The sequence below is a fragment of the Falco cherrug genome, chromosome 3 (genome assembly GCF_023634085.1).
Source record: "Falco cherrug isolate bFalChe1 chromosome 3, bFalChe1.pri, whole genome shotgun sequence".
In the NCBI taxonomy this organism is placed as follows: domain Eukaryota; kingdom Metazoa; phylum Chordata; class Aves; order Falconiformes; family Falconidae; genus Falco; species Falco cherrug.
The window spans coordinates 116,882,555-116,897,917 of record NC_073699.1 but is presented as its reverse complement, the minus strand read 5'-3'; the positions used below and the strand labels follow the sequence as shown (position 1 = coordinate 116,897,917).

Below are 15,363 nucleotides of genomic sequence, written 5' to 3'. Positions count from 1 at the left end.
CGCCTGCCTCGCGGCGCTGGCGCATGCGCAGAGCCCCGCCCCCTCCATCCGGGTCACCGCCCCCCGCCCCCCCCCCGCGGCTCCCTGAGGCGATGCGGAGCCGAGGGGGCGCGCACGCAGGCGCGTCCTCGCCGGTTCCTTCCCGCAGCTGCTCGCTCCGCACGGTGACCCGGCGGGGAGTGCGCGCTCCCGCTGCCGCCCCTGGCGCGGCTCCCCTTCGCTGCCGCGGGGATCCCCGCCGAGGAAGACGGTGAGCGCCCCCGTTCCCCTCCCTCCCCCTCCCCGCCGCCAGCCAGCTGTTGCTCCCCGTCCCCTCAGCCGTCCCTGAGGTGAGGCGGCGCGGCCCCTCACTGCCGAGCAGCGCCCGCCGCCTGCCGGGCGGGTGGCTGAGGGGCGGTGAGGCCTGGCCGAGCCCGCCCGTCCCGCCCGAGCGGCCGCGAAGTTTTCTCCTTTACCAGTTGCTCCTGAGGGCGGATATAGGTTTGGGGTTGTTGGTCCCCACCTCCACCCTCGTGTTTATCACGCGGGGTATTAACCCTGAACTTGGGTGTTAACCCCAGCCCGTTAACTTGCCTTGGGTAGACCAGTCCTCTGCGGGTTTGCAGCGTTGAGCCTGAGTTTCTAAACTCCACCGAGCGGATTTGACTTTCTGTGGAAATTGCCCTGCCGTTTGCAGCCCGTGTGTGCCCGGGAAGCGCTCCGGAGCGGTGGGATGCGGCGGGGCGAGGAGCTGCTGGTGTGGCAGCAGTGCCTGAGCGGCTCCGGGCCGTGTGGGGGTCGGACCCCCCCGGTGCGGTGGGTACCCGTGGTCTGGTGCACGGCTGAAGCCTTGGGTGACCGGAGCCGGGTGCCCTCGGTGGCAGAAGCTAGGTGGTTGAAGCTGGGTGCCCTCAGTGGCCGAAGCCGGGCGGCCAAAGCTGGGTGCCCTCAGTGGCCGAAGCCGGGCGGCCAAAGCTGGGTGCCCTCAGTGGCCGAAGCCGGGCGGCCAAAGCTGGGTGCCCTCAGTGGCCGAAGCCGGGCGGCCAAAGCTGGGTGCCCTCAGTGGCCAAAACCGGGTGCCAGAAGCCGGATGCCCACAGTGCCAGAAGCCGGGTAGCCGAAGCTGGGTGACCTTAGTGGCCGAAGCCGGGTGGCCAAGGCCGTGTGCCCTCGGTGGCAGAAGCCAGGCACCCTCGGTGGCAGAAGCCGGGTGGCCAAAGCTGGGTGCCAGAAGCTGGGTGGCCTATGGCAGGTGCCCTCAGTAGCAGAAGCTGGGTGGCCAAAGCCGTGCGCCCTTGGTGGCAGAAGCTGGGTGGCCAAAGTCAGGTGCCCTCAGTGGCAGAAACTGTGTTCCCACAGCTTTCCTAAATTTCTGAAGGTCTTAAGCTTTATACACAGCTGAAGAGTTTGCTTTTGAGTGTTTGCTTTTAAGTGTTTCGGAGGTACCTGTCAGCTGGCATTCAAATGACAAGGAGGTATTAATTCTTAGGAGAACAAAGGAGTTAGTAAAAGGTCTTATCCAAGAGGCTTTAGTTCTTGAGATCCTTTTAGTCCTACTGCATTAGGCCATTTAATCTAAAATCTAAGAAGGAGTGAGTGATCAAATAGTTTGCTAAGAAGTATTGTCAGTTGTCTACATGATGAATTTTGAATTGTTTATTGCTGTTAATACTGCTGTAAGAATTAGCTGGTTGTAATAAGCGGCTAACATTTGTGTATTTCCATTCATACCAGACTATCTTATAAACAGGTACTTCTCACCTTTTGGAAGAGGCAAGTGAAGTAATTCCCTTTTTGCATAAGGGAGACTAAGGCAGAACCATTTGGCCGTGGCACTGATAATTGCAACGGTGTACCTGTCAAGCTCGGAGTGCTTGATGCTTTCTAATAAATAATAATACCCCCCCCCCCCCCAATAAAATAGTTCAACATAATCTGTTAAAATATCACTTCTCACAGTACTGTTTCTAACAGTACCTCTTAATTAACATTCATACATCAGTCTTACCTGTCTCACCCTTATTTCAGGGGACCCATTGGATATTTTTGCATCGCTCAGTAACCTGGTGTTTTGATACTGATTTGGGTGAAGTGGGAGGAAAAAACAAGTAATCTGTTAAAAAAAATAGAATTACCCATGTAGGTTTATGATTAAGAATGCATCACAGTTCAAATTTTTTAAATTTTTTAAACCCCAAACATAATTGAAGTAGCTTCTATAGTTCAGTGCTCTCCACAGAAGCTTTTCAGGTTTTGTTTTTATACTAGCAATAAATACCAGACTATAAATTACACAGAACTGATGATCTTGTTGCTGAAATGTTTCCTTAACTTTGACTAAGATTGTTTCTATTAAATTGCTTTCCCTGCAGACTGTTTGCAGGAATTCAAGGGAGTAACTGCATTGTCTTCTGCAGCTTAATAGCATACAAGTTCCTACTCTCGCTCTCTAAAGCAACACGATTTCTGGTAATTCAATTTTTGTTATTAGTTGAGAAAAGAACATTATCTCCTTCATGGTAATGGGGAGGTTTAAACTGCCCAGCTCTCCAGGATCATTTACACGCATCATTTGAGACCCACTGCCTTTTTACAGAGCAGAAAATATCTTCCAGTAAAATGTTTTTTTGATGAATTTAAATGTTACAAAATGATGAATTCATATATAACCAAACTTGAAGCCAGTGAGGCTGTTTGCTGTGTGCTGAGCTAGTATACAGTGTGCCTAGACAGGTTTGTGTGGTTTTTCCATTGGGATCCTTAAACTTCTTTACAAACATGAAGAGCATCCCTTCTGTGCAGCAATGCATGCCTATGCAGAATTCAGTAATGTTTCATAATACCACAAATTGCGGTTAAGCAAAAAGCTCTATTTTCTTCATATCGAGGATATTTACACACTAAAAGATCCACAGGGAAGATCTTTTGTGGTCAACAGAAAACAGACCTACAGTGCAGGATCACCAGAGCTGTCAGCTCTGTTTCTGAGCAGTTGTGCCTTGGTAGTTTTTTTAAAATCTGTGTGTATTTTGAAGGTGGGAATACACAGTTAGACAATGATAGTTCTTGACCGCCTGTTTCACATGGACTGGATGAAATTAATTTGACACAGAAGACTAAAGATACAGGGGCTGCAAGTTTTAATTTCTGTAATGTTAAGATGCTAACTAGAAAATTTCAGTTATGTCTGACCAGTTCGTGCATGGTGAAAATCATAGTGACCTTGCAGCCATTGCTTTATCTCCGTCTAATTCATAGGTTACTTGAATTGTTTAATGTTCTATAAATTAAATTGTGAAAGAAGCTACATCTTGGAGCTTTTTGGTTGGCTTTTTCCTTTCTTTTTTCTTCCCATCCTCTTGTACAGTGTGTGTGAAATTCTGTGATAATCTGAGCTCTGGCATTTGAACACACTTCAGTTGCTTGTTATTGTTTCCTTTCCAATTCCTAAGTTGATTTGAGAAGAACCTTTTCTTAATAGTATTGTTGACCTAGCTATCGTTCTTCCCTTTTACTGCTTTTGTATGTTATCACCTTTTAATTTACAAAATTGCCCTGTTCTGTTAAACTAAACAGGCATGGAAATAACATGGATGTCTTTTTTTTTTTTTTCTTCTTTTTTTTTTTTTTTTCCAAAATACAAAATAACAGATTTAGAACCTTCTCAAGCTGGAACTTGGAATTTAATTTTAATTCTTGGAATTACTTTAAGCAAATTTGGCAAAAGAAGGAAAAACTAGGATTTTTTTTTTTTATCCCCCCCCATGCATTCTTGATATCTTTTAAGTTGGTGTTCTGGAAAGTAGTTGGATTGCTCTTTTTAACAGTATCAGCTTTATTATATTTTTAAGCAGATATTTGCATGCCTATCTTATTGGTGTGTAAAAGATAGTTTCTATTCAAGGAGCCCATACAAAGTCACATTGTATAGAATATTACCCAGGAATAGTGTCCAGGCATCTTATTTGTGTAAAACCCCAGATCTGCCTTCTTTTTGTCGAGTTTTTTGCTCATTTTTTCCCGAAGTCCTGTTCCTCTGTGCTAACATACCAAACGGAGGAACATCTCTGTGGTCACTGCAGTGTTTGGTGTTGGTAATCTGCAGATTGCAGTTCTTTAAATGACATAACAGATGATAACAACTTCAGAGGTGAGTAGATTCAGTTGATATTCTGTGGATTATATTCTCTCTCATTTTAATTGTGATGTCTGATTCCCCAGTACTAACAGAATTAAGAGAGGAGTACTACCGCAGGCACAATGTAAGTCACAGTAACAGTGCACTGTTTTTGATGCTTTTCCTTTCTTCTTGATGCTTTTGTCTCCCTCCCGTCTGCTGCTTTGACTTCATTTTGTCATGTATGAGGTTCAAACAGTCTGAACTTTTTAAGGCTCTGCATAGTGTGGCCAATTTGACCAAATTTTCTGTCAATCTGGATGTTACCTTACTTCCCATCTTACTGTTAAGTCTTACCCACCATTAATTTAAGTATTTGAATTTACATGCCAGCATTTCCAAACTCCTTTTTCTGTGCTAGTTTTGTTTGCCTTGTTTGCCAGTCTCCTCATTCTTTGATTTGTTGGAAAACCAGGGGTTTGGAGTGGTCATGTGGGTTAGGTGTTTCTTACTGTGACCCATACTACTCTCTGATGGGGATGCTTGGGGGGGTAGGACCAAACCCACGATAAGGCTAGTGTGTTGCTCTCAGTTCTCTTGGCTTGATCGGAGGCGTCTGTGTCTTGTTGCATGTTGGATTGGTTACCCCAGAACTCTCTTGGAGTCTGTGCTGCCAAGCCAGATGGTGGCTTTTGTTTTTACTGTGTTGGCGTGTTTTTGTTTCCTTTTCTCTTTCCTTTTTGCATGAATTAGCAAGCACAAAAAATTAAGTTTCTACTAGCTATATAATTTTTTTTTTTGCATTTACATCCCTCTTTCTGTGATTGCTGAGGAACATTTCCTGTGAAAATTTTGAAACTTGGTGTACTGGGAGAATTTAGCCAGGTTTATGCTTAACTTTGTGATAGTTTGACTAGAGTTATGGCAGTGAGCTGGTGCAGTTATGTGTGTGTGTGCGCACATTGCCTCAGACAGCTTTTATGTGTCCACACTGAGGTGACATCGATTTAAATAATTTAATTTAGCATCACATCTTGCTTGTGTCTCTAAGCAGTTTGTAAATACTCAAAATAGGAACTAGAGCTTTTTTTCTCATTTTCACAGGCTATTTCTCCTTAAGTACAAAGTGTTGAGAGTGTTTGACTGCTGTTAATTAGAAAACTTGTCTTAAACCTTTTCCCATGAGTGAGCGTGGACTTATTATGCATTTTTTAATGCATTTTAAAATTTATATTAGTTTCAGTTATTGGGATTTCTCAGTGACTGCTTCAAAAGAATCAGCTAGTTAAGCAAATATTCAAATGAGATCATTGCCAATGAAACAATATCTTTACTTACCTTTTTTTTTTTTTAGTGTTAAGTCACAAATTAACACCTTTTCCAAATCTAGGTATAGTAGTTAACATGTTTTCAGTCATTTACATTAGAATATACAGTACTGTGTTAACCTTTTTGTGACTTCTGCAGTGACTGGTGGCAAAAGGTACACTCCATTATAATCTTTTTTTATTGTGTAAAAACTAGATTGCCTAAAGTATTTTATTTAGTCTCTTGATTGTTTGCATTTCTTTTTTTCTTCCTTGATATGTTTACTCAAGGCTATAGATACTCTCCTACCTATGGGGAAGGCATTCTCCAGTGCTTAGGAGAAGAGAATCTCCTTACATTAGGGGATCTTGTTCCTTTATCTGCCACTGGCTTGGAGAGGCTCTGGACAGATGATTTCAGCTTGCTGTATACATGTATTCTCATTGATGAAATAAAGATACTTTTTCAAATATCAGAAGACTGCTCTGATTACTTGGGAAGTGCTTTTAAGTTATTAAATAAGAGGCTGCTATTAGCTGAAAAGTATGTCATGGAGAAAAGCTTCTAGAACAATGCTGTAGTTCTTATGTCAGAGTAGAGGGAGGAGAAATGCTATTTACTTGACTGAGTGACTTTATCTTCCTTTTTCTAGTTTGAACAGCAGGCTCTGTATCCCACTTGCAGAAACAGGTTACAGCGCTCTGTTTTGTGGATGAGAGAACAAGTTTCATGTTGATTTCTGTTCCTTTATGTAAAAAGAATATTTGCCTTAAAGAACAGTTAAAGCAAGAACACGTGTTGTCTTCACAGTCTGTTCTGGTTTTGTTTTCTGGGATGGCAGACCCCTGTTAGAAGCTGGAACGTAACGAAGAGTTCCTTTGGGTGAACGATGCTCAGAGATACTATGAAGTCCTGGAGCGACAGCCAGTCGGACCTCTACAGCAGCGATCAAGAAGAGGAAGAACAGATGATTTTTGGAGAAAATGAAGATGATTTGGAAGAGATGATGGATTTAAGTGACTTGCCTACCTCACTCTTTGCTTGCAGTGTTCATGAAGCTGTGTTTGAGGTACAGGAAGAAAAGGTAAGGTAGAGAGAGGCATATTTGGAGTATAGTATTGTAAGTATAGATCGTTATTGAACTTATTTAATCTAGATTTTCAGTATATTACTGCATATTATAATTGGGAGGGGGGAAAAACCAACCCAGCCTATTTACCTGGTAAGCTCGGATCAGAATGTGTACAGTTACCAAAGGACAGATAATACTACACTTTTCTGGCATTTGAAATTGTTAATAGACACACAGTGCTTCTCCCATTAAACACTCCCCTGATTTTATTTTTTTTCCTCTTTATCTAAGGGCAGATTTAAATAAACATGTAGATTTGCCTTCAGATCTTATTTCAAGGCAAGGATTCTTTTAAAAGAGCCTTACAAATTTGCAGGATGTGTGTTCTCACTGGAACACTTTGAAAGTGGCTTGTAAAGACCTTATAATAAAATGAATCTTCTCTGGCTTGCTAACATCGGTATTCAGTCAAATCTGTACTTCTTTGCTTCCAAGAGCAGCATGAATAATTATGTACACTACATGAGTTAGGGAAAATAGGAGGGGCTGAGATGAAAGCTTTGGTCTGCAGCTTTTTCAGTTTCAGTTTACGAAGCCTATGTTTTTGTTGAAAAGTGTTTAAACATCAGAGGGATAGGTGTGGTGTCAGGTAGGAAATGCTGCTCTGTGCCTCAGAGTTGCTAAATTGTGTACTGAAATATAGGTCAATATTGCAAATATTTACTGTGAGCTGAATTCCTAAGCCAGTGCCCCTGACAAATTGATATTGTATATTCAAAATAAAAGGAACAGTCGTTGCTTGAGAACGTGCACATGGTGTCACGTAAACAGTTCGTAAAGCAGCTTACACATCTTTTGCAGGAGGAGGAGGAGGATATTACATAGTGAGAGCTGTTGTTCTTACAGTTTGTTATAATTGTATTCCTGTCAGTATGAAAGACAGATGCCAGAAAAGGCTATTGAGTCTTTAGTGGCTTATTTTCAGGTGCAATGCTTTATTTTTTCTTTCCTGTTTTGTATAGAGAGGATGAAATACAGTTCACTAGCCATTACTTATATGCCTGTGTTAAATTCTTCCCTTCAAAGAGCATGAGTTGTTGCTAGCCTGTGTACATCAGTAAAGAGTTAATTTCTAGCCTTGTATAATAACGCTGTTTTTACTGGAAAAAAACAGAACAGGGAGTGGGTAAGAGTATGTAAATCATTTGTCATCTAATTTTAAAAAATGCAAGATGACATCTTGCTTTCTGTATAAATTTTTAACTCGCTGATGACTAATCTAAATTGTTACTATTTGTACAAGATCAGTTTCTAGTTCAAAAAACTTCAAAAGTGGACAGCACTCCATTTGTTTCGGTGGTTACAGCCCTTGGAAGAAGGTAGTAAAGCATCAGTCAATCAATGGAGCATTAAATAATACACTGGACTTATGCTACAGAAACAGCAGTGCCCCGTCGTTCACTGTGTGCCTGGTATAGAAAGTCTGCATTTGAAATGTTGCCTTGCTAAACTGGTTTGCACATTATCTACCTGTGATTTTTGTCATTTTAATGCACTTTTGCTTTTTTACATGAAAGTATTCCTACAGTATGCTCATGCCTATGAGGTATATCAAGTGAGATGTGCTAGCTTTTTCTTTAATGATACTGGGATACCATCAATTGCCATGTTAAACCACTTGTAAATGTAACTACAAATGTAAAATATTTCATTTCAAATACAGTTCGTAAAGCGTACTGATTGTACTGTCAGTAAGCTCACCTAAGCTGATTGTTACAGCCAAGACATTAGTTTAGAATAAGTCAGAATTATACGTTGTATCTGCAAATTGCATGCTTACTATTCAGGCTTCTTCCTATCGCTTAGAAGAATAGAGGTGCTTTGATATATTCCATTTTTACCTGTTTTATGAAATGCAGCTTAAGTCAGCCCCTGGACACACATTTTAGTGGCTTGATGTACTTCTGGCTACATCTTCTTTTAAAGGCTGAATGCACAGCAAACAGTTCATGAAACGAATGGAAATTGTGCTGCCTGTGCACAAACAGAAAGTGATTTGAAAACTTCTGGTGGTTTTGGGGTTTTGGGTTTTTTTTGGGGGGGGGGTGTCAGTGTTTGGTTCTGGAATTTTTTTCGGTCGCACATAATGGTTTTGCTACCCAACGTTCATTTAGTTCATTTGGTAATGCTAGCAAAGCTAGCAGCACTTAGGTTTTGATAGTCTGCTTCTACCTTCCTCTTCGCTGATTTTGTAGTAGTCACAACTGTAAAAAATAATTGCCTAGTTCTGTATGTAGGCACAAATATTCTATGCTTTGCTTTTCCATTTGTGAGACTTCACATGAATGAGTGATGATTAATATTCTGGTGAGGAGAAAAGGCAAAAAAGACACTATTGATTTGAAATCTATATATTTAATTCTTAGGAAGCATTTTGCTCACGTTCTATTTCTGCCTTCATCCTTTGATCTATTTTTTTACATTCTCTAGCTATATTTCTGGGTTTACTGCTGATTTGTTAAAGCGTTGCTTTAACAGTTCATGTTTGATTGACTGTCAAGTTGTTGAATCCAATTCAGTTTCCACTTTCGTTTAAGTGTTGTAGGTTAAATACACGGCACGTTTACAAGAAAAACTGTTAAGATGTCTAACTCAGCATACATCTCTCAGTAATTCTTTTACATGGCATCTAAAAGTGTTTTTTTTTCAAGTTCACTTCAATCTGCAAAATAGATAAATTCAGATAAAGTACATATTATTTCTTGCTTAGATACCTTTTTGAGGGTAATGTTATGATTGGAACACTGTCTTCATAATTTTCAATTGCAGTGTTGATCCACTAGATTGCAGTTTTGTACAATTTGTCAAGTGCAAAATTTGGCCAGTGTGCAGAAGGAACAGGTTTTCTGATTTAATAAAGAACTTGAATGTTGTACAGATTGGAGAGAATTGCACAAGAAAAATAATATCTTAGTGAAGACTAACATGGGCATCATCCAGAAAACTTTTTCAGCGCTATTTAAAATGACAGCCCCTCATCCTGTATTATTTTTACAGGGAAGAAGGCATCACCAGGATTTTTGTAGAGAGATCAGTGTCTATTGGAATCAAGCAAATTAACTGTTGTCATTGGGAAGTGCTCTTAATGCAAAAGTATTCATTTTCTGCTTATTTTCATATGTAGACTTCTTAGAATAACTGAGTATTATCAGAACATGGTAAATAAAATTGAAAAGGGGTTGCTTGCGTACTTTTTATCTGTTGCTTTTAATCTGACTTTTTACAGTGAATGAAAATTTATACTAGGAGATTTCCTAGTGTATTCATGCTAGGTAAAAAAGGAATACCTGCAAATTAGATCTCTTAAATTTTAGATTAGATAAACTAAACTGATTTGCATAGTATTTTTGGAGATCCTTGGTGAAAGTCAGGTTGTAAGTACGTTTTCTTGACATCTGCACTTAGGAGTAGGTGTCACTAGGTGGCAGTTTGCGTATTAAGAGTTTTATAGGTTTGTTCATGTTAGTGCGCTCTTTGAATTCAGATTTAAATAGTGAGACAAAGCAGTGCTACACTGGATGCGGGTTTGTAAGTCGGGGTAACTGAGGGAAGGATGGAATGTGCAGGCTTAGGCGTTAAGGATATTAATGGGATTTGGGAGAGGAAGGTGAAAGGAAAATGTGTTTTCATTAAGTGAAAATGTTCGTTTTGTGGTTGGAGAATCTTTGTGTTTCCTCTCTAGGAAAGATTTGAAGCACTTTTCACTGTCTACGACAATCGAGTTACATTCCAGTTGTTTAAAAGCTTTAGAAGAGTAAGGATAAACTTCAGCAACCCAGAGGCAGCAGCGAGAGCACGGATAGAACTGCATGAAACGGACTTCAATGGAAAAAAGCTGAAGCTGTACTTTGCACAGGTATTATGGAACAGTAAGATGCCCTACATGTGTCCCTGTTTCTTTATTCTATGTTTGCCCATGAGTTTCATTTGTGATAAATATTTGAAGTTACCTTCAACTCATTCTTCTACACTGAGATGTATTACTGTCAGTCATTGACAACTTCATTTTTTAGGGAAGAGTTTTGCTTTTCAGCATGAGCTTACCAAGTTGTAATTGCTGTGGAACAGTCACTGTGTAGTGACACAAACCAAATGTGCTGAAAGAAAGAAAGTGGGTCAAAAGATCTCATTACAGTAGGTGCTTTACAGGCATATTCTTGTTGGATTAGGAGCTTGCACATGTCGTATACAACTACGTTGTCAATACTTGCATAGGCCAGTTTCTTCACTGCAGGATCTCTCTGCGGTGTCATACCAAGAGAACCGGCAAAAGCTGTACTATTATTTTTAAAGCTAGGTGGAATTAAGCATTGCTAATACAGAGAATGGGCGTACATTATTGGGGAAGCAGACTAAATAAAAAGAGCATATTTGTCATCTTATACTGTATCTCTTGGCTTTTGTCGTCAGGTACAGGTATCCAGTGAAATAGGTGACAAGTCCTACCTCCTTCCTCCACAACCTGTTAAACAGTTCCTGATATCACCACCGGCATCTCCCCCGGTTGGATGGAAACAGAGTGAAGATGCAACTCCCCTGATAAACTATGACTTGCTTTGTGCTGTCTCCAAGTTGGGACCAGGTAGGAATATTTACCTGCTTTTGTTGCATAACTTACCCATGATAGCTATTTTTGAAGTTATCTACTTTCTTTCTGTGAGAAGATGTGTCTCTCTTACATGATGTTTCTTACTTGAATAAAATGATCCATCACTTTTTTTTTACTTAACTTGTTAATTGACTGAAAGTATAGCACAGAACTGGATTTTGTGGTAGTAGCTCTATCACATCCATTTATCAAATTTTGTCATAGTCTCGGTATTAATTAACAAACCGGAAGAGGAATGACAAGTTCAGTCTCTTGCAGATGGACAGCTGCAGTTATTAAGGATGCTAATATGTACTTTTTGCATTTAATCATCAGACTTCTTTATGAGCCTTCCTAGGAAACGTGCTGTTTGCTTTCTGTGAAAAGCAGGGAACCTGGAGGCTTAATCTTTTCAAATGCTTTTGTAGCTTTTAATTTACAAATGTCATATAAATGTACAGCACAAAGGACATCACTTAAAAATTTTTATGCTGCTTGTTTCCTGATGTCTTCAGTGTTTCATGATAGTTCTTTATATCCCTCCTTCCCTTCCTTTAAATACCAGTTAAAAGATTGATTGTAGTCACAGTACAGTGTAACAGATACAGGGGCTATTTTAAAGCATTTAACAGTTCTGGTAAAGTGTGGGGGATGAGCAAATTAAAGATGAGATGAGAATAAATGAATATTTGGTTGTGTTACTGCAGGTGTTAAGGAGTTTTTGAGATAAAGTGGCTTAATGCTTTTCCTTGGGGATATACTTGGCATAATTTTTGTTTGCTGCTCTTCAGGGGAAAAGTATGAGCTTCATGCAGGAACAGAATCGACTCCTAGCGTAGTAGTCCATGTCTGTGAAAGTGAGACAGAAGAGGAAGATGAAATAAAAAATCCCAAACAGAAGATCATGCAGACAAGGCGTCCAGAACCACCTGCAACAATACTGATTGAATCTAAAGCATTTGATTGTACACTGGAGGTAGGGAGTACTATGCACTGTTAAATTGTGTGACGCTCAAGATAGTATCAAAAAGCAGATACTTAATGGGTACATGTGTTGATGTCTGTACTGCTGCTATATGTTATGTATAGCGACAACAGGTTTTACTTGTAGTTGTCTCTCATGTTCAAGAGTTTGGATGCCAATGCTCTGGAAAGCACTTTAATTTTAGGGACTAGTCCCCCGAGTGTAGCAAATCCACCTGACTTGAAATAGTGAAAAATAGGAAGTCTGGTTGTGTGTTAATTTCTTGTTAACATGTTGCTCTTTTCTTTATATTGTGTAGTGTGATGTACCAAGTGCTGAATTAATGTCTTACTGTCACGATTGGATTCAAGAAGGTTCATTGTATAGCAGTTAAAAGCTGACCTGTACTGGTACGACAGCTTCCAGTTAACATAGTGTTAAATGCAAGTGAAATGTGATCTTTTATGCTAAGATTCCTTCCCAGCTAGTAATCTTCGGAGGTGAAGGTTAATCTTTGCTTTCCTCAGAAATGCCAAGGATGTGTTTTTAATTTGACATGAGGCACAAATGCACGTATGGAGCTAAATTCAGGTAGCTTTGCTAACTACACAGAGAGGAATACAGGAGGAAGAACCACAGACCGCTAAGAAGAGAGACTCAGAGTCTGTCGCCAGCATTACTGCTGCTGTCTGTGGTGATACACTGGTAGGTACAACCATTTGCACTGACACCTAATCAGGAGTGAATTACAATATGTAGAGTGAAATATGGATTCAGCTATTGAATGTGTTGTTTGTGATCCTCTCTGAAAATATGGTAAAGTTTGTTCCTCTACAATCCCAGAGATGGCCTACATTTATAAATAAATTCAGTGACTGTTATGTTATGACTAAGTTATGTTAGGAGATAAAACATATAGGGTTAATTTTTAACTTGTGCTCCTAAACTTCTCCAGTCTGTTTCCTGGTTTTTTTTAAGGCAATCAGTTGCCTGGCTTAGCCAGTTTTTATGCAGTTTCAGCCCTTGTTTGCTCTTTCTCATGAAGACTTTTTCTGTGTGGCCTCCTGTCTGTCTAATAGAGCATCTGCTACTTTTGAGACCAGGATGCATCTTTTAAAATATAGATCTTTAATTTTGTGATCTTGTGTTAAGAGTTTTTAGTAGGAGGAAAATATGCCTCTGTATGCCACGTGCTCCTATGCTTTTATGATATTTTATAACCAATCTTTTTTAGTCTAGACAGATTCTTCTTTTTTCTATTTAAAAGAATAAAATTATTTGTGAATGCACCAGGCTGCTGATGTTCATATATATAAATCATTCAGAAATTGGCCTTTTTCAAATTCATTTTAATGTGTTTCAGTTCTACATGATGTGCTTATTGAATTTTCAAAAGTGTTTTCACTTGATTGACAGCAGAGAGAAAAAGCGATGGTCATGAATTTGCATGGACATGGTAGTTTTCAACTTCATATTGTGCCAGCTCGTGATCCTTTCCTGCCACCAGCTTCAAGATGCAAAATGGGATCCTGCAGGCAGGTCCTTGTTCCAGAGGCAGGAATAGTATATATTGAAAAGGTAGGAAAATGGGGTTTGTTCATCGTTCCTCCACAGGTGTGATATTTATGTATCTCTTCAGGTATTCAAATCACTCAAAGTCCGACTTCTGTCTCGCTGTTCTATGTTACTGAAAAAAAGAAGAAACAAAACCCTTGTGTTGTCCATCAGGCTTGTGTATTTTTAAAATTCCAGAAGTCCATTTTGGATTTCTGTGGTGTTTATATTTTGTTAATTGTTTAATTTCTACCCCACTGTAGAAGTTGCTGTAAGTAGGAATAAGTGGAAAACCTTCAGAAACAGTTTTATAGGGCAAATCAAGCAAGCAATGTTGTCAATGTATCTTGTGTAAAATGTATAACAACTTGCATTCCAACATCTTTCATTGTGTAAAGACACTTAAAATAAAAACAATGCAGTGCCATTCACGTGCTTTTTAAACTGTATTCTGTAGTGGCCCAAGTTTAATATATAAGATTTCTAATGGTGTTGTGTGCTTGTGCAATTGAGTGAACAATTGAGTGAATTGAGGTAGCTTATGGTTTTCCACAAGCAAATTATTGGAAAAGTAATGCTGAAGATCTTGGGGATTTCAATAGAAAAATCTTGGCTGGGCTGAAGGAGGGGCTGAGAGGGTTTTCATGGTGGGTTTGGGTGCCTGTTGCAGCAGGGTTCTGCTTGGATTTTCACCTCACAGGAATTTTGCATGGGGGTTTGACACCTGCTTAGGCTGTTGTGGGGGAGAATGTCTCATTTGGGTTGCAGTACTGAGCTCTGTAAAGTTTTTGTTGTAATAAATAACATTTTCAAAAAAATCTCTGAAGACCTATTTGCACAGGAAAGGAAACGGTCAGACTTTATATTAAATGCACATGCATTGATCAACACAATTGTAAAACATCAGCTTGTTGCACTGTATGTGCCTGTGCCACCCGGTACGCTTCCCTTTCGCAGATAAGGCAAATTTCCACGGGTTTTTTTGTTAGCCAGTAGAGGGAAGCTGTCTGCCCTTCTCCCAATGCACATTGGCACAATATAATTGAATGATATTTAAAAATGCTACAAAATCACATTCCTTGACTGCGTGTGAAGCCGTGCCTTGTTTCTGTGACAGTGCCTAGGGGCCCTGTTGTGCAGCTGCTGCGGGAGGCTGTGCCTGGCTCCTCGCAGGTGGGTGACGTGGGTGGGCAAGGAGGAGGTGAAGCAGAGGCTTTACAGAAAGGAAACTTTAATTCGGCCATCGGTCAATATCTGAAGTGATTCTACTCCACTTTCACTCAGTCCATAACCTCCGGGGTGACAGAGCCTTCCTTGCCCATGCAAACTTGAATTTCATTCATTTTACTTGATTTATTCCACATGATCATTCAGTAATGACCGTCAGAACCGGTTTCTGTTAATCACTGACCTGCTGTTAACTGGAGTGCTATTTCTAGAAGTAGGCTTGCACAGAGACACCAGCTTAGCCCTTTCTGTGCTTGCACTTTGTATAAATAAACATCCCAGATGCCTTTAAAGCATTCTTCTAGAGAAGCAGCTGAAAAATTGTATGGGTTTTGGGCAGTCTGCCTGTGTATTCTGGAGAAAAAGGTGCTGGGGTACTTTACTTTGGTTTTATTTTGTAATAGCTAAGAATGGGGCCTGTTTTTGCAATCCTGTGATCACTGCTGCTCATTCTCTCTCTACCTTGTTGCTGAGCTGCTTCCCCCCAGAAAGAC

The 15,363-nt window shown here is 40.3% G+C and overlaps 1 protein-coding gene across 2 annotated transcripts; it reads left to right on the top strand.

The window, feature by feature from the left end:
• The first annotated feature begins 76 nt into the window (after positions 1-76).
• Positions 77-14,073, top strand: RCAN3 (RCAN family member 3). Of its 2 annotated transcripts, none has more exons than XM_027813350.2 (5): positions 77-250; positions 6,246-6,488; positions 10,219-10,392; positions 10,947-11,118; positions 11,916-14,073. In XM_027813350.2, the coding sequence occupies exons 2-5, from the start codon at positions 6,294-6,296 to the stop codon at positions 12,122-12,124; spliced, it is 750 nt and encodes a 249-aa protein (XP_027669151.1). In that variant the 5' UTR covers positions 77-250; positions 6,246-6,293; the 3' UTR covers positions 12,125-14,073. The 2 variants fall into 2 exon arrangements, with proteins under 2 accessions (XP_027669151.1, XP_027669164.1); XM_027813363.1 differs by having other exon boundaries at positions 6,215-6,488.
• Positions 14,074-15,363: the final 1,290 nt, after the last annotated feature.